This window comes from Fopius arisanus, unplaced genomic scaffold (genome assembly GCF_000806365.1).
Source record: "Fopius arisanus strain USDA-PBARC FA_bdor unplaced genomic scaffold, ASM80636v1 scaffold00030, whole genome shotgun sequence".
Lineage (NCBI taxonomy): Eukaryota > Metazoa > Arthropoda > Insecta > Hymenoptera > Braconidae > Fopius > Fopius arisanus.
In genome coordinates, this window is record NW_011887769.1 from 434,226 (window position 1) to 457,741 (window position 23,516).

General features: G+C 38.9%; 1 protein-coding gene across 1 annotated transcript in view; it reads right to left on the reverse strand.

Moving 5' to 3' along the window:
* The window catches only part of Dhc93AB (Dynein heavy chain at 93AB), a 28,604-nt gene extending 5,088 nt beyond the window's left edge, over window positions 1-23,516 (reverse strand). Inside the window, exons 1-23 of the mRNA XM_011303101.1 lie at window positions 23,267-23,516; window positions 16,754-17,002; window positions 15,882-16,114; window positions 14,093-14,358; window positions 13,621-14,027; window positions 12,505-12,932; window positions 12,089-12,330; window positions 11,720-11,990; window positions 10,780-11,641; window positions 8,960-9,314; window positions 8,556-8,827; window positions 7,341-7,721; window positions 7,114-7,262; window positions 6,050-6,295; window positions 5,444-5,969; window positions 4,717-5,284; window positions 2,200-4,596; window positions 1,776-2,137; window positions 1,241-1,717; window positions 1,075-1,165; window positions 800-973; window positions 376-725; window positions 14-276 (exon numbers count right to left, since the gene is read on the reverse strand). Coding sequence (XP_011301403.1) covers window positions 14-276; window positions 376-725; window positions 800-973; window positions 1,075-1,165; window positions 1,241-1,717; window positions 1,776-2,137; window positions 2,200-4,596; window positions 4,717-5,284; window positions 5,444-5,969; window positions 6,050-6,295; window positions 7,114-7,262; window positions 7,341-7,721; window positions 8,556-8,827; window positions 8,960-9,314; window positions 10,780-11,641; window positions 11,720-11,990; window positions 12,089-12,330; window positions 12,505-12,932; window positions 13,621-14,027; window positions 14,093-14,358; window positions 15,882-16,114; window positions 16,754-17,002; window positions 23,267-23,516 — 9,819 coding nt within the window. The remainder of the gene's footprint in view (window positions 1-13; window positions 277-375; window positions 726-799; window positions 974-1,074; window positions 1,166-1,240; window positions 1,718-1,775; window positions 2,138-2,199; window positions 4,597-4,716; window positions 5,285-5,443; window positions 5,970-6,049; window positions 6,296-7,113; window positions 7,263-7,340; window positions 7,722-8,555; window positions 8,828-8,959; window positions 9,315-10,779; window positions 11,642-11,719; window positions 11,991-12,088; window positions 12,331-12,504; window positions 12,933-13,620; window positions 14,028-14,092; window positions 14,359-15,881; window positions 16,115-16,753; window positions 17,003-23,266) is intronic.

Genomic DNA, 23,516 nt, shown 5'->3' on the forward strand with positions numbered 1-23,516 from the left:
AAAACAAATGTACCTTGGCGGCTTTCCAGCTTCTATCCTTTGGCACTTTGCCATCGGGCGCTAGGAGTACCATTACGGCGGCAGTGACGTTGGTCACAGCGCCAGGAGGTGAACCAAATGACTTTAATTCTGTAAGATTTGCTTTATTAAGTGTGTTCAAAGCCTCTTGCGCAGCGAGCAGAGCTGGCTCGGCCTTCAGTAAATCTGCTTCGCAATCTCTTTGTTTCTTTAATACCTCTTCAGCTATAACAGCCACTTTCGATTCCTCCTCATCGGCTGTGCAATTTCAATTTCAGCGATTTTACATTTTAGGGATAAATCGAATATGTTAGTAATCCTCTTAAATTTTATTCTATTGATATTTATATTACTCACCAAGGGCCTTTTCTCTCTGTACTTTCGCCGTTTCAACTCCTACTATTTCAATAAGCGCATCTGCAGCCTCATTTTTCTCCTTCAACTCAATCTCCTGTACCGCCAATTTCTCCTTTAATTGATCCACTTGTGCTGCTGTTGATTTCAACTTTGACAGACCATTTTCAAGCCGCTCTATGCGACCCCTTAATTCGCTCGTTTTAGCTTTTAGAAGTTTTGTGTACAAACTAATTTGTTCCAGGAATGACTTTGGTGTTGTATAATTGTAACGTCTCTCTCCCGCCAAATAGGCACGGCTGGCTGCATTAACGGTTGTGTGAGCATGTGCCATGAACTTTGCCGCTGACTCTCTAAAATATTATTTGACGGCTTGTCGATTACCCAGACACTCTAATTGCATGACTAAAACTCTCATTTCTCAAACCTGAATCCTTCCGGTAACTCCACTAGTTCCTCTAGAAAGCGCTTTGACACTGACATTAGAGCTTCCTGGGGCCACTCGTGAAACCAATTGATCGCCGTACAATTTATTATAGCTGGGAATTTTCGGGATCTTACGCGGAGGGTTGAACCCACCGGGGAAAAACACAAGACGACCCTGGAAATTGGAGATTGAGAATTTGTTCTTTTTTTCTGTTTCGGCTCTTCGGGGGATAATACCCTTGAATTCTTTATTCTGGATTATTCCTTTTTATGTACCTGAGCTGTCGTCTTACACGGTCGATAAAAAATTTCCAACAATTCTCTCGAGTATCCAATATACCAGCTCCTTTGACTTCATTTCGCACACCTAAGTGGAAAGTTTAATATTAAAACATTTTTTTTTGCGCGGTACAATCAGAGATACGAGACAACTTTGAGTTACCAGCGATTATATTTTCAACTTCATCTTCGGGAAATAAATCTGGTACCTCGCCGGACGCTAACATATCATTGATTAAAACGAGAAACTGTTCGTTCGGTACTTGCGCGTCTGTCATGAGGAACATGATGCCAATATTTTTCATTCCTGATTTGAGGTAAAGGCCTGCAAGTTCTATTTTCAGATCGAGAACACCGTAGCCTTTCCTCAATTGAATCTGGAATACTTCAAGAGAGCTTATGAAAGCGGATAAACGAGAGAGGCTTTGTTTCCCGGAGCCACCAACACCCACTAATAAGGCACTCCCCCTCGGGGATTCCAAAATCCTGTTAATACGGCACACATGCATCATTGCATCTTCGAAGAGAACTAGATTCATGGCTGAAACTAAGTCGTTGTAGCTGACAAGGGCTTCCGATAATAGACGGTGCAGAGTTGCCCAATTTTTTATTGGCATGTACTTTGGCTCACCCACTCCACCTGGAATAATCAGTATTGTATCTAATGGTCTACATCATCCGAAGAATTTAAAAAATACCAGCAAAATGACAATAGATATTCGGTCTCTCGAGCACAGCCCCTTCATCGATCTCCTCCGTATTTTTTTTTACAACATCAATTTGCATTTTTAAGAAATTATCAATGTCCTTCTCATCCGTTAGTTTATCCCCATAAACACGATATGTTTCATGCATCCATAGTCGAATGAGATCTGTCGGACACTGCAGGCACTCATTTCCACTGAAGAGTAAACCTTGAAAGCAATTTGATAAATCGCGTAGATTGAAAATGTAATGGAATTTGGTGGCCGTAGGGAGGAACACTTGGGCGCAACGATTGTGAAGCTGGAGAGTAGCTTGTACTATCGAATTGCACATTTCAGTAACGCAGAGGGGAAATCTGAAATTCAATCCAAATTCAAAGATCATGAACAGCAAGGATTATTTGAAGAATGAAATTACCTGTGTTCTAAATTCGCCAGATGCTGGGAAAAAATTGATGAGTATATGATCATTAAACATTCGTGATTGGGAAAACTGACGGCGAAAACAGCGAAATGCCTCTGCAGCCTAGGATTTATTGTGAATGATCCAGCTGTTGGATTCATGCAGCTCACGTACTGACAATTATGAATATCTTTAAGTGTCAATTTGGTTCTGTCGTACCAGTGACCATAATCTAGATGTTGTCTGATGAGTGTGTGAGGTTGGACGGTACCGTAGGCATCAACCTCGGGCATATTGAGATCGTCAACGAAGTAGATCAGTGTTTTATTTCCTGGAGGGCCATAGTTCCTTCCTGCCTTTTTCTCCAACGGCTTCTCCAGAATCTTCTGGAGCATTTCCGAAGAAGTATAAAAATTGAAAGGAACATTTGCCACCGCGTAGTTTTCAGACAACTGGAGAAGTTTTTCCGAAACCAAAACAGTCTTTCCACATCCAGCTCCACCGACCAACATCACTGGATGCTTCTCCTCCATCAAGAGGTCTAGAAAATACTTTATTCTGATTGATTCTGACGTGTAGACAAGGGCTGCCTGCAGAGGCATGTCCGGATCAAGAAAGAATTGGGGAACACGCTCTGACCATGGTGTAAAATCTTTGGTTTCTGGATCGATGTAATAATCAAAAACAGTTCCCTGGGTTGGAAACTTTATCTGCTTGAACTCATTGACCCACCATTTGGTGAATTCCACTCTGTAATCAACCGTTTGATCCTGAAACATCGCGGAGCCGAATGCCCAGACTGCAGCAAAAACAAAGTAGAGTTCATAGTGATCTTTGTTGAAGTCATTGCTCATCGTTAATTCGGGTTTCAGCAGACAACTCAATAGATGACAGAGCATCTCTATATGAGCCATTTCGGCAATGGGTGTTATTTTCTTGAACCGTGTGCGCATTGTGTCGAGACAAATCGGAATGTATTTATCGAATAGCATCACCAGGTTTGATTTCTCCGCGGGTATTGTTCTGGTTTCGATCCAACTGGTGACATAGGGATTCCAACCAAGATCCTGGGGATTGATGTAGAGAATTCCAGCTCGCGAGACAGTAGCAGGTGTCGCTGTTCTCAAATTTGAGATCTCGAAGAGAAGTCTCATAGCAGGAGTCAGGGCAATGCGTTCATTGCTAGCTAGAGTGAGAATTTTATTGTCATCCATTACTGTATTGAGAGACTCGATCCACATGGGGTCTATGTCACCATCAAGTATTATCCACTTTGGATTGTCTCCACCCAGATTAGCCTGGTCCCTCATTATAACCGAGAACAATCCATCTTTCCACTCTCTCGTGGCAGGATTTATAATACCAAAGAGATCATCATTTGTGACAGCCTTTGGATTCAAATCAGTGTAAATAGGCTTGCGCTTGATGTTCTGGTAAGTTCGGAAGAGTGTTCGCCACACTTGAGTCTTTCCAGAACCCGCAATTCCTACTATGAACACTGAGTGTCTAACTTCAAGCAATTCCTCTAGCTGTACGACTTTGAGAATGAAACCATCTTCGGGTTGTAGAAGTAAATCAGCAGCCGCTTGTTTAACAGTCTTCTCAAACTCTATGTCTCGCTTTCTGGGTACATCCAATGCCGGAAACAAATCAGCAATAAGTCCCATGAATACTGGAAGGTCATCCGACACAACTTTTGGAATATTGAAGTCTCTTAGTGCTCTCATCAGTACTTCCTCCTCAGGTCTACCGGGTTCACCCCTTTTTAGACTCCCCGCAACTACAAGAACTGATTTTATCGCCCTGAGACCCCAGTCGTAGTGATCCTGTTTCGATAAAAGCTCCTTACAGAGTGTGTAAAGAGTGATGAATTTTCGAGCTAGAACTTTGGCGTCTTGAAAGCCCTCAGCCACCAACATTATTTCACATATTAATTCAAAATCAGGCACCACCATAGCACATGGCCTGAATAATGCTTTTAAATTCTCCGGGAGTTCTGTACGACCTGCGTATCCCGGATTCATGGTAATGAATATTCCGACACTTGGGGTGAGGGCAATTATCTCTCCCATGAAATTGAATTTCTGCTTTTTGTCTCTAATAGCGTCTTGAACCGATTTCACTTGAACTGCAACGACAGACAATACCTCCACTGAAATTCTGTTGAACTCATCGAAACACCCCCAGGCACCCGTCTGGGCGAGGCCCTTGTAGATATTGCCGCAGGACTTGTAGTCCATTTGCTCAGAACAGTTGAATACGTATACCATTATTCCCAATGCTCTTCCAAGATCTTTCGTCGTTTCAGTTTTTCCTGTACCTGCCGGTCCTGCTGGCCCTCCACCCATTACTAGATGAAGGGACTGGGTCAGAGTTATGTAACATCTGTCCGTTAGAGGTGTAATCACAAGTCTGCACAGAAATATAATAAGAGTGAGAAAATGTTTTTTTTTTTTTATGGACGAAACGTGGTGATTTTTTGGGATATCTCATTTGAAATATTCTGAGGTTTCATCACTTATGTTTTATTACCTCGGGGTATTCCCCAGATACTCATGAGAATATCTGAACTGAGCATCGCAAATATTAGCAAAGCAATCTTTTTCCTTTTCATCCCATCGTGTTCGCAGTTGGCTCTGCCATTGGAATGCTTGGGCACTCTCAACTTTTGCCTGGACAAATTTTCCAACAACATCTCTCGAGTGCACGTCTATGGTACATATTGTCATTATTTTCTGTCTATCCTGTTTGGTGAGCTCGCCAAGGAGCAGCGATATCAATGTGCTCAGTTGATTTATTTGTTTCTTGAGATAATCTTTTAAGGAATTATCGTAGCCCTCCTCGAGTCTAGCAAAAGCCATGTTAACCTCCGTGGTCCACCAAATTTGTGTACCACAGAGTGATACTTGAGCTGGATAATCGAAGAGCCACTGTTCCCTCGGTTTTTCCTCGTAGATAACAACAGCTTCGTTCATGTAGAAACGACATGTAACGCGCATCGCCTCCTGCAGACGATTTAGCCACACTTCTACCGGCCCCTCGCACACCATTTCGTAGTTTGCAAAAACCACGTATTCACCGTCTTTAGCGTGCATTCCCTCTGTAAATACACTGTGTAAACAATCTTTCTTGCTTAACTCTCTACTGAAATTTAGTCTTTCATCTACTAAAATTATTTAGCAAATAAAAATTAACTGATTATAAGCAAAAAATCTGTTCTCTCGGCACTTTGGCTCTCTCCCTCATCTAGGATTATTACCAACTCCAATTTTTTTGTCCGGCGTTTCGATGAATTTCAATTTCGCCATTGAATCGAAAAGTTTGGTGAGATGACGAGCGACAATATCTGGCTGATTTCCGTTGGACAGAATATCTAATAAATCGCTAGAAGATACAAAGTAAAAACGGGGGAAAGCTAAACGCTTGGTTTCCAGGTATTCAGCTAGTGCCTTCTCACAAAGGACTAATTCCTTTTGCAATGTATCTAGTGATGCAGCTAAGCCATCCCTATTGGTGGCTTCTACGACATTTGGTGTTTTTGCCATTTCCTGTGTCATTTGTTTGAATTTCTCGTCAATCATGTCGAAACGATCGGCATCCACTGGCAACTGCTTTCGTATGTCTTCCGAAGACATGAAGATACTCTCAAGATGCAACCAAGTTCTCTGTACTTCAAACCACACTGTTGTAACCTGATCAGCAATACTCAGTTTCTTCTGCCACGCCGATACCTCTCCCAAAAAGTGAGCGATGAACTTAGAGGTGATTAAATTTTGCAGTTGGACCTAAAAATCATACATGTTGTATCATCGATTCCCCTCCCCCCTAAATTCTCCAATTAATACATCAAATGATTAGTAGTAACCTGATTTTCCTCTAATGTTTCGATTAATTCCTCGCTCGCTCTTAATAGAGTGGCACCAGTGCGTTGATGCAGCTCAAGTTCAAATTCCATTGCCGACCAGGTCGAATTTAATTCCCTAAGATACTTCTCCATTGACATTTCTTTAACAGCTTTATCCACAATGTTCTTCACTTCATCCTCACACTCGTGCAAATTAAGCTCGAGTAAATCGGCCAGTGTGGTTGTATCATCCATCACAAAGCGAACCTGATGTAAAATATTCACTTACACTTGGCAAGGTATTTTTAAACTTTTTTCTCTTTTATTTTGCCATCCATCCAGCGTTGGTGCCCTGCGGTACAATAGTGAAGTGCATCGGGATGCTGTGAGAGAATGAGAATGGGGCGAGGTGAAATGATAGAACAAGCATAACTGTTGTGTTGAATTGCTTTATTGCGGATGAAATGAGTGTGTACAAATCATGAATGATATATTACAATGATTTATTGAATTAATCATTCATCATGCTTGCATTAATTGATCGATTTGTGCACATTGTCTGCAGCGATGTGAAACGAATTGAATGAATTAATTGATTCATCGAGTTGTTGAGCATTTTTTTCGAATGATATCTCCGTACTGTTATTATAAAAAATGAGGAATAATCTATCACTTATCGTATCATGAATTATGATTGATATGATGAGGACTGCATTGAAATAAAATAGATCGTGCGGTTATTTACAGTGAACTTACTGTTTCTTCAGGTGTCATATCGCCCAGTCTCTGTAACACCGATAGCATATTTACAGCAGTGCAACTAGGGACTACGATACGTGTCCGTATACTGTAGTCATCGATTTAAATAACTTAACATAATTAATATAAATAAGGTAATTAGAATTGACAGTTAATAGATAAAACAATTATAAGTATCATGTTGGAAGCCCTAGATAATCAGTAAAATAATCAGCCTCGTATGATAGGCACATTTAAGGCACATTTAGGGTTTCAAGGGTAATTGATTCTTGAAATAATTAAGCTTAAATAAGGGTCTCCACCGGTCTCGTGCATCGTTTTGATACCTTTGTACTGTTCATCAGCTGTCGCCAATGTCTTTCTCGTATAGCTGGATTCTGTAGTTCCCCCACTGCTCGCAACGACGTCAGCATGTTTTTAATAGTCGCCTCCAGTGATACATAAGTTTCCCAAGGTCGCATTTCCTTGTCAAGTGCTATAATTCACATTAGCATTAAGTACTTTCACATGGTGTACGTTGAATTATTAATGAAAGACAAATGACTAAAATTACCTCGTATCTCTTTGGCAAATTTTTTACACTCAATATCCATATTCTCAACGTCAATCTTCCTCCATGGTGTTGTTTTCCATCCCTCAATACTACTTCGTACAATGTACACGTAGTCCCACAGTTGTTTCAGCATCCGAAGCTCGCGTCTACATTGTTTAAGCTGTTTAAATTCTGGCACTGTCACCTCAAATAGTGATGCTGATTCCTGTATGTCACTCATTTGTCGCTCTAGCATACATATCTCTTTGTCTGCCTCGTCCAGTACGCTGTAAACGTTTTTGCAATCGAATTTGAAGCAGCCGTAGCGACGAAATGCCTCTCGGTATAGACCGATTGTCGTATCGAATGCTGATATTCTAGCACGAATTCTTGATACTTCACCTGCAGTGCATAGTAATTTTTTTTTAGTCATTCATGCCCATTAAGTGTCGTTTTCAGGGTGCTTTCTTCGATCGGTAGATGGATATTACAGGCCACAGCCTGAAATGATCCTACTTAAAGTAAGATATAGATGATAGGCTACATGGACTAATTTAGAACTCAATTAAAAAAACTTCATAGTTGAAGCGGACATGAGTTGACAATAGTTAATAGTTCGTTTCATGCTCTTCGTCTAATGGAATGTATTGACGAAAATATATATTTAAAATTGTATGCTTAGAGTCAATTTTCCAACATTTTGTTGATTGCTTGTACGCGTGTTGTGTGTGTTTGTGTGTGTGCGTGTGGGTGTGTATGGGGCATTTGTACCCAAAAAAAAACATATATGTGCCACACTGCATAATAAGCTCAATTTGAAAGTTGTATTTTTTTTTTTCTTTCACTCGTATACCCTTTCGGGTTTTTACGATTTGTTTCCTTCCCACCCCCCAACCCCCTGTACCGCATTTGCTGGAAGGGAGGGAAAACCTCATCTGAGGGAAAAACTTGCCCTGGTACAGTCGTCCTTTTGACAGGACTACCGCTCGGCAGTGAAACCGTGAGATCAGAGCGCTATATATTTTTGACCGCCGGCCCGGGATCGAACCCGGATCCTTGGCATGCTAGTCCAGCACTCTAACCGCACGGCCACTACCGTCGGCTTGAAAGTTATCTATAACAAAGCTTGCCACAGGCTTGATACTGATCACAAACCTCCACTGATGAGCCTTGCGACACCAATTACTATTTTAGGTAATAAAAATTAGTTTTCATTAGATTACATGAATTACTGACCCGCTTGGAGAGGTGCAACTTGTTGCTTAACCATCACAGCTAATTTCTTTGTATTGGCCCATTGCTCTGGTAATTCCTGCAGAAAGACGTTGACCTCTTCGGGTATATCTTGATCATAAAATTTCAATAGCCCGATAGTTTCCTGCAGTGGTTGAAACATTTCGTCTGTTGTTGGCTGGCGCTCCTTCACTTGCATTAAGAAACCCATGACACTGACGAGACCCGTGTAATCGCCCGGTAATATCTGCTGCAGCAGACCCTCGTCCGCGAGCCTGTAAGCACATTACCAACTTGAACACATAACAAATTGCTTCCATACCCTCCTCTCATGTGTAGATACACCCCCGTTATTCTACAGACAGACATTTTTCACGCTTATGTTATTATGTAGACTGTTATCTCACCGAATGAAATTTCCTAAATCGGATAGACTGCTTGTAACGCGCTCCACTAGATGTTTCTTGAACATGCTCGACCATTTGCAAACAGTATTAAGGAGTGATTGCTTGAAGGGTCGGAGGTTGACGCGAAACCAGCTGCAAAAAACGCGAAATCCCGTCATCTCCTCAATTTCGAGATAGAGACCCTCGTAAAGGTCGATTTGTTCACGGAACTGCTCCATACGTGGAATGCACTTTGACGGCGCTTTTGGATCTAAAAGTGCTATCATCTCCATCTCATCAATTGTCAGCTGGCGACTGTACTCTAAAAATTGCTGCATCACGATTTCTCTATCCTCGAGCCACAAATATGCATAACCTGAGGATCATTCGGCCGATATTGATTATTCACAAGGTAAGGGGATGAAATTAATTTATCTTCACTATTATGTTAATAATCGCCTTAAGATCATAATAATAAATTGAGAAATAACAACGAAAGACCCTGAAAAGGACAACAATTGTTGTCGAGGCGTAGGTTATAATTAAATTAATTAAAATTAAAATTTCATTGGTATGCCTTCATTTATTCCTACTCAAGCTTTACATGTACTATCTATTCAACGTAATCTTTATTTGAATTTTATTTTGGTAGCCCCAAATATTTATAAATTTGGGCTTTAAATTGTACTGCAGAAACCTTTGCAATAACTATGAAAAAAATAATATTAAAAAAGGACAAACTGACGGGTGGCAGGTATCCTGATGGGGAAAAACAATAAATTTGTTAATCGATAACAATATAAAATTGAAATGACCTGTCAAATGTTACCGATAGTGAACTGCGTATTTTTAATTATTGTGTTGTAAGCCAATGTCTCGATCTGCCACACTTCATCAATTTGTGCTCTCTTCAATGATTATTTATCAGTAATTATTTGAGTGGTTCCCGCATCCCAATTTGAAATCCAAACTTCTAAATATTGAAGGTTAATGACATAAACTACGAACTAAAATTTACCTTCGATAGATAGTACATGTGAGTCTTAAGGATTCCACATCCAAATTCTCAATGGAATTCCCTTTCCCTTTTAAAAAAAAGCATGTAACGTTTTTTGTCAGCTTTTTTTGGCGCTATGCATATCAAAATATATCTATATAATATGATATATATATATAATATATACATATATAAATAATATATATATATAAATTATATTAATTTTTTTTTATATAATAATATTTGATATTTTAATTTTTATATTATATTGTACTAAATTTATATAATATAATATATAAATTTAATATAATTTATTAAATTTTAAATTATTTTTTTTATATAAATTTTTAGACTTTTTTCTATCTTCTTTTTGAAATTCTATATATGTATATATTACATTGGAAATATATAAATATATATATATTCCAATAATAACACCCCATACGTGGACGATTTGGCGCGCATAGCGCGCCATATACGCTAGTGATATAAAAAAATATGACGTTTTTGCGTTTTATCATTATGAATGGCTCGCCAAATTTTGTAGTGGTGCAATCATTTCCATGTATTTTCTCTACAGTTTTGTGATTCTTCTTAAATCTTCAAAAAGAATGCAAAAAAAATATTCACACCACCTTGAAACTTCCTGAATCATTAAATAACGACAAAACGTAAAAACGTTGTGTTTTTCCTTATGAATCAATCGTCAATCCCATAATAAGTTTGCCAGAAAAATGAAAAAATGTTAATGTTGGCTACATATGGATGTAGAACACCCGTCAGGCGATTATTAAAACAGCATTGAATAAGAATAAGATTGATATTGATTTAAATATGAATTAACCTTCGAATATTCCGCAGAATTCTGTGGCCTCATCAATTGCTCTAGTTACTCCCGTCAATATCTCGTTTTTCATAGCTTTAATGTCATCATCCTGTTCGAACTCCACTGCGTACCCCTCGGCATCGGGTTTGAGTCTCTCGACAAGGGCCGCCATGCGAATAATATCTTCCAATAATCCGACAATCAATTGCTCCAGTCCATCCGGATCATCAGGATCCAATGTTGGTTCAAAATAGAGATCAGGCTCTCTGAGCTCAAGTTTAGCCTCGAGAACGGGTTCATTGTGTGTCGCTGGATCCATATTCTCAGATAAATAACTGAGACAGCATCCAACTGATTTACGAAGGGATTCCGTTACGATATCATCTACGTACGTTACATACTCCCTCCACGGTTCTCCACCATCTCCGGCGATTTCAAATAACACTTCATTCTCCTTTAGAAGCCCATGAATCTGCTCGGCAGCTCTCTGGATATCTGCATATCGTTTGGCAACATTTTCAGCCCTATCGTCCAACGCAAGTAGAGCATCTTTACGGCGATCTTTACGTTCAATAAGAGGTGTTTTAGTCCACGGCTCCAAAATTCCCCTTATTTTTTCCACATTCGCTTGAATAGCTTTTAATCTCTTCCACAGACTCTGAACTAGTCCCCCTAATTCATTTATGTAATCAGGAAGTCCCTCTGATTTCCAACACAATTCTTTCTCCCCTCGTGTAATCAGTGAATCAATTCTCGCTACTTCCAACTCGATTAAATTGTATTCCACTTGTCTCGAAGTACGTCGGATGTCGTTGTAAGATGTCACAGTGGCTCCCAAGAGGGTGCGAAATTTTCGGAACGTCTCTGCTTGCTCTGACACCTGAAAAGAAACGAAATAGTCTTTTGTTTACGATTTATCTATTGCGGTAATGTAACACCAGTACGAGTGGAAACCAACTTCAGAAGCCATTTCCGGGATATCGTCGTGTGCCACCTGCTGCAGGTAATTGACTTCCTTCAATACAGCCAATAATTCGTGATCAAAGTTCACCATCAGGAGGATCGAGCCTCTGTCACGGGTTAACAGAGTTCTTTGAAGGCCGAATTCAACAATTTCAGGGACTGCATCAACCCACTCTAGGAAAAGAGTTTTTTCCTTTTCGTTTAACATCTCCAGAAATCTTTCGTATCGTGCGATGATGCACTCTCCCTCATTACTCTCGACAATTCTACAATTCGTGATGATTTTTCAATAAATTGATGCACTTTGTTTTGCGGATTGGATTGAACTGTGACGTCAAGTGGTTCAGTCACTTGATATACTCACGATTTCTGGAGTGTCTTGAAACAATGCACTGGAAGATCGATTCTCTGTCTGAGCATACTTGTATATCGAAGAGCAGCAGCGAGGGGCGGAAGGTCACCCATAGCTCCACGGGTGCCCCGATTGAACAGTATCTCAACCATTGTCAATTCGTTATTCAGCAGTTGATATATCCGGGAGTAACGGTCCATGAATTGCCTACGAATCATCGGTCGATCCAGGACAGTACCGCCGATATTGATCAGCTGGAGGGATCGTAAAATAGTGGCCATAAACTTTAGCCCGAGGATATTTCATTCGTATTTCTATTTTTATTTATTTTTTTTTTCGTTCGAAGACGGTAAAATAAAGGAGTACTAAAGCTAACCGAGAGGGAGACGAATAAAACGAAAGTAAAGGAGAATGAGAGATGAGGGAACCTTGAAAGCACTCTCCAAATTGCTACAGTCGTCGAAAGCCTGGCAGAGTATGGCAGCCAGTTTACTGTCAAGATCGGTGATTGATTCACCAAACTTGGCACAGTCAACAGCGAAGGACTCGTCGTCGGGTTCGAGGACGTCACTGGCTCTCGCTGAGAACGATGCAAAGAGCGCCTGGAACTCCTTGAAAACGCCAACAATCCTAGCGCTGAGTGAACGACCCAGTACACCGCCAATTTCAATTTTTTCCAGTTTTGAAAATTCAATTACAGTGTTGAAGAGCCACTCAATGTCGGACAGCCGTTTCAAGAAGGCGTCGAGACGTGTGAAAATGGCAGACGAATTGAAGGTCCAGGGTGGACTATCTTCCTTTAAACCGGGCTGTTGTTTCGCTTTTTCAAATTGATGCTTGAACTCCTCTAGAATGCCTGATCATATCAATAATAATTATCACCTCCAACATGTTAGAGTTAATAAAATAAGGTTTTTTTTTTAATGGCGAACTAAGGAAGAACGGAAAGAAAGCGAATATTTTGAATGAAAAAATGATTGAAATAGGTCAAGTAATTACTGAAATGTTGACGCAATAAGATGTACATACAAAGTCATATATCTAGTCACATATCTCTTAATTAAAATATGCGTCCATTCGCCATTGTATCATCACAAGAGACAACTTCGGAATTGAAATTTCAAATTCATGTATCAAGGTTTGCGCTATGCTGTGAACACCGATTTCTAATGTTAAATAAAAAAAAACACAATACCTTGAAAACTTTGACTATATACATGTATTGATTGTTTGAGGTAGAGGGTAAAAATCAATTTACGAAGTAGAGGAATTTCTTAAGACGAATTTTGTCGCTTATTTGTTAATTTTAAGAAAAAGTAACCACTGAATGAAGACCACACACTGGCACGGTACCCAAGCTTCGTTTTTTTATATTTCAGAGCATTCTAGATTCTTTCCGAGTAAAATTAGAAAATGTGAAAAGCATACGATTGCAAAGTCTCCATTCGAAAGCACAAACTATGTAATAAAGAAAGAAAGGCAAATCATAATAAACTTCAGAGGCAAAATTGAAGAAATAAGTATATAATCGTAAAAATATTTACCCTTGGATATCTGTACTCGCTGCAGTGCTTCATCAACGTCACTCTGGAAAATGGACGAAGGATCGAGAAAACGTCTCGCCTGTTGTATCAACAGGTTGGATATCTGTCTAAACATGATAATCAACTTTGTTGAGTTCTGATAATAGCGTGACTTTGCCCAGGCCAAGCCAACTGAATGGATAACAGTGGCCATAACAGGCTTAGCCTCGGAAAAGTCAATTTCCTCAATGGCTTTGAAGCATCTCCTCAGTGGCGTCAAGTACAGGGATATCTCTTTGGCTTCAGCAAGGGAAGACACGACGTTGCTGAATAGAGTGCGAAAACACGGATAATAAGCGCTATCTGTTTTCTCAAGGATTATCGCCATTTTTCTCACACGATCCTCCCGAAGCTGATCGAAGATGTATCTATCAAGATTTACATAATTACTCACTAGAGTTTCATCTCAAACTCAAATATAGTTGTATCGAACCTCAGATTTGTCAGTCGTTTTGACCAGAATTCCAGCTCAGATGTTGGCGTAGGATTCTGTCCATTTTCAAAAGCAACACTCGAGTCTTGTGTCACAACATCGTTGACCAGATAAGCCCACTTTATAACAACCCCTTCGATGGCACTCTTCAGGTACAGATCAGCTGCTTGTGGTCCATCTTCTCTTACCAGCCTTTCCACCTCTGACACTTTTTCCAACCCCGCCGGCATTGGCAGAACTGTCTTACCATTAACCTGCCCTTTCACCTGTCAGGATCAATAATAATCAGAATTCAAAATCAAAATCAAAACAATGTTCTGTTACTCAAAATAAAAATGGCACTGAGTGTATATAACTACTTCAAAAAATTTTCCGCGAAACTGAATTAATTCACTATTTAATAACAAAACTATGCGGAATCAAGAATAAAATTGAGTCGGACTCAATTAGATTAAAAAACTGGAAGGGGGTGACAGAATTATACTATGATCTTTGTGGGGTTCATAAAGGGCACGTCCTTATCGGGAACCCTGGGTAATGCTAAGTGCTGGTAAGATTTGTATGGTACCTTACTACACGCTGAATTGAATATTTTGAATTTATATGACTTATAAAAATCATATACCTTTTGCGGGGAAGGGAGAAAGAAGGTTATACCTATACCCTAGCATAAAATTTCTGAAATTTATGTGCCGAAAGGATCAATTCACTTAAAGCAACTCGATTTCGATACGATATGAGTAATTTCTTATTAGATAAGTGGAAAAAAATAACATGTCCCTCAGTTTTTAGAAGGAATTTGGAGAAGGAACCCCGAGAGAAAAGCCCAATAAAAATAACCCACAAAACCACGAAAAATTGACGAGAAGTTATGGAAAAATTGTTGAAGATTATGATTCGTAAAATTCCTGTTAGAGTCTAGAGTTTCCAGAAAAATTACATTACTTTCTTGCATTCGTTTAGTGACAGGCACAAAAATTGACTGAACGTATCAGATTTCTCTCTTATATTTCTATATAAAAATTCCCTGAAAACTATTCGTGCTTGCAGATTATGTGAAGTGATCCGTTAATTTTTTAAAATATTCCTCTCCACGTATAATACAACCGATACACTACCGCGTATCTCGATATTGGGAAATTAGACTAGAAATTTCAAAGTGAAAAAACATTTATTGAATATTCTGGTACTTCTCGATTTTCAAGTAACTATACCACTTAAAAACCGTAAAAATGTTGAAAATGCAAGCAACAATTCCTCTGAATTTCCGCTCTATTGGAAATTCAACTGTATTTGATATTAAATTATCGTTTTTGGCCACGAAAACTCAAGCTTTCAATGAAAAATCAACCATCATCTAGCATGAAAAAATCAATTTTCAAGATAAATGAAAAATTTATTGACCATTTTTAATTGAAATTGAGCTGAAACTTGGATAATTAAAAATTCAGATGAGATCGTTGCAGAAATTAAACGAAACTTTTAAAAGTTTAGCTATTGCCACAATAACGTTCTATTAGTGCGTCAATCCGTTGAAAATGATGCGACAAGAGCCATCGCGCTATCGATAACTTCTATAAAAAAATAAAAATTTTTTGAGTTTTTTCAATCGAATAAAAAACTGCATAATATGCAATATAATAGCAGTAAAAATGAATAGAATTATTAAACAATGTTCTGATAAGACGTCATAGTCCATTAAAATCGATGGAGCGCGAGATTTTTCTATTAATCTTCTCTCTTCGTGCCAACTAACATGATCTGATAATTTCTATCGTGAAGATTTCACCTGATACAGTGTGCCCCGAATTGAGTGCACGTGCCTGCAGATGTCTTGCACAGCAACCTCCGGTAAATCTTTGTGATTCTCATGTTTGCTCAATAGCGGCGCGTAGATGTTATCAACTAAAGTTGCGAGTTCGTCGACAACCCTATTTGAAAAATCACCCACTATCAGCATTGCCGCACAACTCTCCACATCTTTTGGAACTGGCGTCATTCTCGTTTTCACAGCATACGTTCCTTGGTACAACGAAATAGAAAAAAAACAGGCCGTTGTTAATATATTAAAGAACAAAGGTGTACGTATAAACTTGAATATCTCTTAAACAATCTGTCCGATTGAGCTTTGATTCAATAGCAGCTGGTGTCATTATAAGAGATCGATATGCCGCAAAAAATACCGATTTTTCATAAAGAGGAAACGATTTCAACCCAAAAAACTACAATATCTCGAAAACTTTGGATAAACCGCTATACATGTTATGGTTGTTTAAAATAGAATGCATTGAGGAAAACATTATTAAGAAAAAGTTAATCGGTCGAGTAATTCTCGAGATATTCCCGAAAAAGTGTAAACAAATAAATTGTTTCTTTAAATAACTACTAAGCCAATACGGTTGACCTGGCGCCCAGAGTTAGTTTTAAGTTATTCCAATCAACTGACGAAATTTCCGATTTGTCGGGACGTATTTTCTCGTTAATTTGTTAATAAAAAAAATATACGGCTGACTGGATATTGACACGTACAGACATGGTGCTTGAAATGTATATTTTTTTATGTTTCAGTTCGTTCTACATAATTTTTCAGCAAAATCAGAATCGAAAGTGTAAATCGACCGATTACTAAGCTACCATTGGGAATAAAAACTTAACACTCACCTTTTGTCCTTTGACACGGAATGGGAAAACTGCAAGAGGCGACAAGCTGAGCATTCGGTGTAAGTACAACGAATATCGCAGCTGGATACGAATTATCCAAGAAATCCAGTACTGCATTCCTGTACTCCTCCGTAAGCAGCAGTCTCCCCCATTTTTCTGGCTTCAATTTCAATGATTTCTGTACACAGAGGCCTAGATACTCCAGCCGATGATCAGTTGGAGACTCTGGACCCGCCATCACCTCTTCACCTCAAGAATCACAAAGAAATACTCTTAAAAGGAGGGACATTGGTTGAATATTCCATCATCCAGGCACAATTGCTGAAACATAACTGCTTGTTTCCCAACGAAAATCGTTGATGTCTTTGGGGTAAGGTCGCCTGTCGACCCTATTGTCACGGAATAACCTGACGTTGCACGCGATTTACTCGAGCCCAGTGGCAGGCACCGTCTCCCAAACTCTTGTGTATGATATCGAGTTTAATAACGTCCTTATCAGCATTTAAAAAATCAGTAATTGAAAATATGTACATCAATCGCCTCAACTTTTCGTTAAGTGATTGTGCTTTTGCAGATTATCTCTGATGCAGGGGAAAGCCATGGAGAAGCGATACAATAACGAGTTTCTAGAATGTCACCCTGTGCCTGTCTTCTCATGGAACTGCAAGTCCCTATTTACGTCACGTTAGATTTACAGAATATTTCACGATGATGTAGTTGAAGAATCGATGGTAGGAGACAACGAAAAAGAATAGTTTGCTCTGAGAGTCGAGCAGTAGTCAATCCACTGTCGTTGGAATAAGTCATGACAACTTGGGAATAACAGTGTCTTGAAAATTTAAGCTGATTTTTTCCTCACGACCGGTGAGTCTTGAATGTTTCACTCACAGAATTATGAATCTATTCCTCTGACTCGAATGGTTGTAAGCAAATTGTCCCATTGCCTCTTCTGCCCTTCGGTGGAAATGGCTGGGGTCAAATCCCGTAACAAAAGAAATGTGAATCCCAGGGGTTGAACCCCTGGAACACGATCTCGATAGAATCCTTAATCTTTCAACGCGCGGTAAATAATATTTTGATAACGTCGTGTACCTATCATGCGGTCAATATTTGACGCTGGATCCGCAGATATGGCGCATGTTCTTGGCTAAAGCCTCGTGTTCATTGGGGCACGATATTTTCTCCTTTTAAGCCCTATTTCTCCCCCGCAGTGAGTACAAAGACGAGAATAAGAGAGTACTTTTCATTTTGCTGGGAGACGGCTTCCCCCGAATTAGAGAGAATTACAGAGAGGACGGACGCTCTCAGAGCTACGGTATATTGAATTACTTTGGCCTGCTGTCGTTATCACAACAAACTCCCCGGTGTTACTCCTCTGCCAGGTTTTTCATCTACTTTCTTTGTTCGGTTTTTTCCTCCTGCCCTTGACTTATTCTTTTTTTTGTGGAAATCTCGTAAATTGAGAGTGCACCGGCGCTTGGAAAACTGGCTAATAATGTCGACTCGCGCTGACTCCCGGGGACTGAGTGTATTTAGGTTTGGACAAAAACATCCCTGCCACTATGGTTTCTGGTCTTACAGATAAGGATTATCTGTGGCTTTTCGGAATTTATAGCGAAGTGGAAGACTCATTCTCCAGGGATTTCTAGGTAGTGTATATTGGTAGGAGGTTGTTAGTTCTGATTTAACTTGAATAGCATTTGCTTAGAACGGAATATTACTGAGAGCAATAGTATATTCCGATACAAGTGAAAAAAAAACTTTTTGTCAAGTGCGAGGGTCCATTCGTTACACTGACAGAACGATTAATTTATTAATAAATATATTTCCTTGACTCTTTCGACGGATTCGTTTGATGTAAGTACACGGAGAGAAATATTTAGTAAAAATTACGGAACTTTCAGTTCACTTACCGATTACGGAGTTGATTCGAAAAATTTAAGTGACGGTATCGTTATTTTTCACCGATAATTCAGATAAAAATTACAGAACACCGCAGAAAAATTCCGTGACTTTACATAAAAATTACGTGACAGTTCCGTAAAATTTCCGACAACCACATTTCGCTCCAGAATTACGGAAAATACACGTAATTTTTATTGAATATTTCTCTCAGTGTATCCAATTTTTCATTGTTACTAATACTCATATAATACCCTATATAATTAACCTTCCTTACATTTTCGCGATGGCCTTCTTGAATAATTGATTTTTTCTCATAAATCAAATGTTGCTTGCGATCAAATATAGTAAATGTTTTTATAAATGTCGCACATTCGGTGGAAATGCGAATACCAGTTGAAGTAGAAAGCGACGTAGGTCAGACAAACCATCATTCGTTAATAATTAACGAATTGAGCATGGCTCAACGTACTCTCTACATGACGCCAGTTGGCATTACTATTTTAGGCATCGTTCGCCGGCATTGACTTGTGCAATGTGTCTTATTAAAACAGATCAAGTGGTAAATCTCCAGTATACAACATAAAATCCCTTTACAAAATTTTCCTAACTATGTGCGACGTAGGCTACACCTGTTCAAGTTTATACCATAAAAAATGTTTCCTTATATTTTAAATTTTCTATCACAATAAAATTTGGGCAAAACTTTTTTTGCCCAAAAGCCTTGATTCTCGAAAGCATTTAATCGTAAGTTTAGCGAGTTTTTTAATATGAAGAAACTTTTCCTCTTTATGTTGTAACGTACGGTTTGATCAAGCGAAATATTTGAAAGCCAAAGAAGAAAAATTTACTGGAGAAATGAAGAAACGATGGAAATTGATGACTAGGCAAGTCTCGTGTTTTTATTCTCAGCCGTCGATTCAAGTATTTTCACTTTAGAGTCTGAGCTGGGAATGAATAATGCTGCCCGGTTCGGGAGTGATTTCTTATTTAGGGGCTTTTGAACTTCATGTCATTTTTCACCTTGGCTCTGTCTCCCTTCAAAAATCCTTTCTTCTCGGCTGAAGCTGTGCAGCCCACAAAACCCATCCTCCACAAGTTGGGGGTGTCTTTAACCCCCTCCACTTCTTCATCCCTTTTTCTACTTTCTCTCTGTTCCACCCTCGTTTGTCCCGTGTCACGCGGGTAGTCTGGGTGCACGTCTCGACGAGACCATTTCCAATTTTCTCCTCGGTTACTCCTGGACGTGCGGTCAAAATTCCCAGCTAGTCACGATTTCTCATATCACGTGTTACTGAGTAGAAAATGGCAATGAGGCGATCACCAGTGGATAGAAAATTAACTGCGTCCTATGTTTTGAATTTTTAGTTCAGATTATTGAAAATTGAATTATTGAAAAAAAACTCATGGACATACGACCACTGGAAGTTGTGCTAGGCATTTTGGGGCGGAAAATAAATTTTATTCAAAATCTTGATTTTATATTAACTTATACTAACTTTCAAACATATTTATCTAGCGGATAATGATAGAATCCTTAGAGTTCAGAAAAACATTGAGATTCAATTTTTCTAGCAGTGTAATTCGCAGGATCTGATCTAGGATTTTTTTTAAAGGAAAGTGATTTTTTTTTATTGGACTTTTTAATGAATCGACTATTGATTCCCCAAATTATGATCTTCTAATTGATAATAACATTATTAACGTGAGAGGAATTACGAGAGTGGAAAGAAAAATTTTATTCCAAGTTAAAGGGTCCGGATGTTTGTGGGGGGAAGGCAGCTTTTTTTTAAATATTATTTTTTTTATTAACCGACTGTTTGACCTTTCAAATGATAATAAAACTCCCCGAAGACGAAAAATATCACAACTTTTATTTTTTCTCGAATGTTTTCACATGCTAGATTTTTATGAAAATTAAAGAAATAAAACGCAATCAATTAAATAATTTCTTCTCTGCTCGGTGAGCCGTAGATTGACAAAAACTGAGTCAACAGACTTATCTTCCCAGTAGATTCGTCCATAAATTCCGTTTGATCGTGTTATTCCAGCAGCATTATGATAATCTTAAATCGCATATTGCCGTTCCCCAGGAAGTTGTTACGAGGGGAAATCGGTATAGATGTCTTATACAGACCGAAGGAAGACGTAGTACATGGGAGAATGTGCACATGCGGTTCGGGATATTGCGACCATCCCTGTGTCCCCGCCAGGATGACAACCAGACAATTCGATTTGCCAAGATGCTAGCATCTTACGGTTTATAAATTCCATTGGTAGTCAGTGAGTAAAATTGCACTGGATAAAATTCCCCGAAATTTCCATAACTCTTCCTCTCCTTTTGGGACAAAACGTTTCTACATTTCATCCTTTCATTTAATTGCTGACTATTTTGTGATTTCATAGGGTAAAAATACTTATCAAATTACGTCTTTATCCATTTCTCCTGAATTTTCCAGAAAAATAAAATAGAATTCCATAGGAATTAAGACAAATTGTGCACAAAATTATTGCACTGTTACCGAGCGAATTTTTGAATCTTTAGTCTGTCAGCAGCTGAGAGTATTTTCCTCCTTCCTTGAACTATCTTCAAGAATTTTCTCATGTTCGGTTCGCCATAAAATTTTCCCCTGGATAGTCGTTAAAATAGCACAACTGCGGCAAACTTTAAGGTTTCGGAAACATCTGGAGGGGACTTTTCACTTCATTCGCTCCCTGTACTTTACCGGAAAACTTGGCTGTCCAATTAGTATCTCAGATGCGCAAAATTAATGTTCAATTAAACGCATCGCGAAGATGTGCTCGGGTTGTTCTGATGAGTGCCTTCATCTCGGGACAATAATTTTTCGTTCGGTCAATAAACTTAATTCCCGATATCGGCGAGCCACCGAGGGGAGAATTAGTTTTTCTCGGTTGTATGAACACGTTGACAGGATACTGCTGATCTCGGTGAGAATGGCCTGAGCTCATTCTTCCTGGAAAAGCTAATCTCACGATGGGCAGCCATCCGAGATCATGTGACTCGACGTTCTCCCTGTATTCTGTACACAGGGGTGGAATATATTTTCCTCAGGCGAGTAACTAATCAACCTCAGGCCCTTGATTATTACGACTGTGGCTTCTGCGTATGTCAATATGCGATAAAGAAGCCTTGGAGACATTTTCTCGGGATCAACATTTGATCCTTATCAATTTTTCACAAAAAAATCAGATCCATCGAAAAATTACACTCAGAGAACAGTTTTTCTTTACCCAAAACATATTCATTCTGTCCAAAAATATCGAAATATTTTTTTTTTAAATATCCATAGTGAAGCCAAGAAGAACTTCATTCCGCTAAAAGACAAAAAGTTTTGGAAAAGTCGTTGAGATGTTCCTTGCATTAAATATTTGATGTTCTGAAATTAATTCTATAGTTGGCTGACGTCTCGACTTAATTCCCTGTTCAGTACTAAACAATGGAAATGGAATCGGTTAAAAATAATTTGATTATATAGTCAATAATGAGGCAAGTATCAACAGAGATTAGACAGTTGCATTACTGACTCACGCAAAATGAAGATGAGTCAATAAAAAAATTTTCTTTCATCTAAAATTTTCACTTGAGTGGAAAAATTTTGATTTTCAGTCGAATCCATCGTTTTTTAACATAATATTTGGTAAATTTTCGAGCAGAAATAATTAAACTTTCACTTTCACTTCTCGAAAACAATTTTGTCGAACACAATAATCATTGAAATAATAAATAATAAATAATAATATTAAATTCTCTGATGAAAAACCTATTCGTATTCTCTCAGGATTTCGACAAAAGATCGGGTTTAGTCAGTGATGGCAGGTGGATGGATGAGGTGAGCAGATTCCGAGATATTGGCCAAAGACTTGCCTCGAGAAAAATGTACTTATGCTTATCACTTCGCTACTCAATTTTGAGTGCAAAAAATATTGTCCAGCTATGGCTGAGCATGTAGTCTTTTAACAGAGGCAATTTCTCCTCCTAAAGTTCTTAATACTTTGGAAATATCAAATACCATTATTTTTTAAATGATTGATCTCCAAATATATCAGCCCTACAAGAAAAACAATCATTTATCGGATGATTATTTAAATTATTTGTGTCTGTTCCTACTGAATTGAACCCCGAACTCAATCATCAGTTAATTTCATTAATGAAAATCAATGTGAGTGCTCGGTGAGACCAATTAAAGCAAAACTAATTGCTGGAATGCATGATTCAATGACGCTTTAATGAATTCCCCGATAAAAATCGAATTTTTCCAACTGAGAATTTCATTTTTCCTGGCAGAAGTTCATGCATCCCGAGGAGGGGGTGAGGTATTGTTAAAATGTTGGTGTTAGTGGGAGAATAATTCCGATAATTGAGGGGCAGCGTTGGTCTGTGGTTTTCGTTTCAATAAATCTGCCAAGAGAAGCAAGTGCCCGGGGGGCCTTTTAAAAAAAAAACAAAACTCCTATCTTCCGCCATTTTTTGTTGCCCAAAAAATATTTCAAGCGTTAACTTGAATCAGTGACGCACCTCCGGGCCGAGCTTTTTCTCTTTGAAAAAAAAAGAAAAAGTGTAAAAGCCGTAATGGAAAACAGATGTCGTACCTTCGACGGGTTTTTCAGTGTCGGGTGGATTCTCTAGTCGCTCAATCACATCCTCTTTGTTTCTCTCGTCGTCGGAGTCGAATGATGAATCAAGCATCGACAGCAGAAGCTTTCTGAACTCTTCTTGATTCTCCTCCTCCCTCGGCGCAATTTTATCCGCGATGTCATCGAGACACGGCAGCACATTTATGTCCTCGGATATGTCATCGGCACACGAGGTCGGGCCCTCGCTGCTGTCATCAGACGCCAT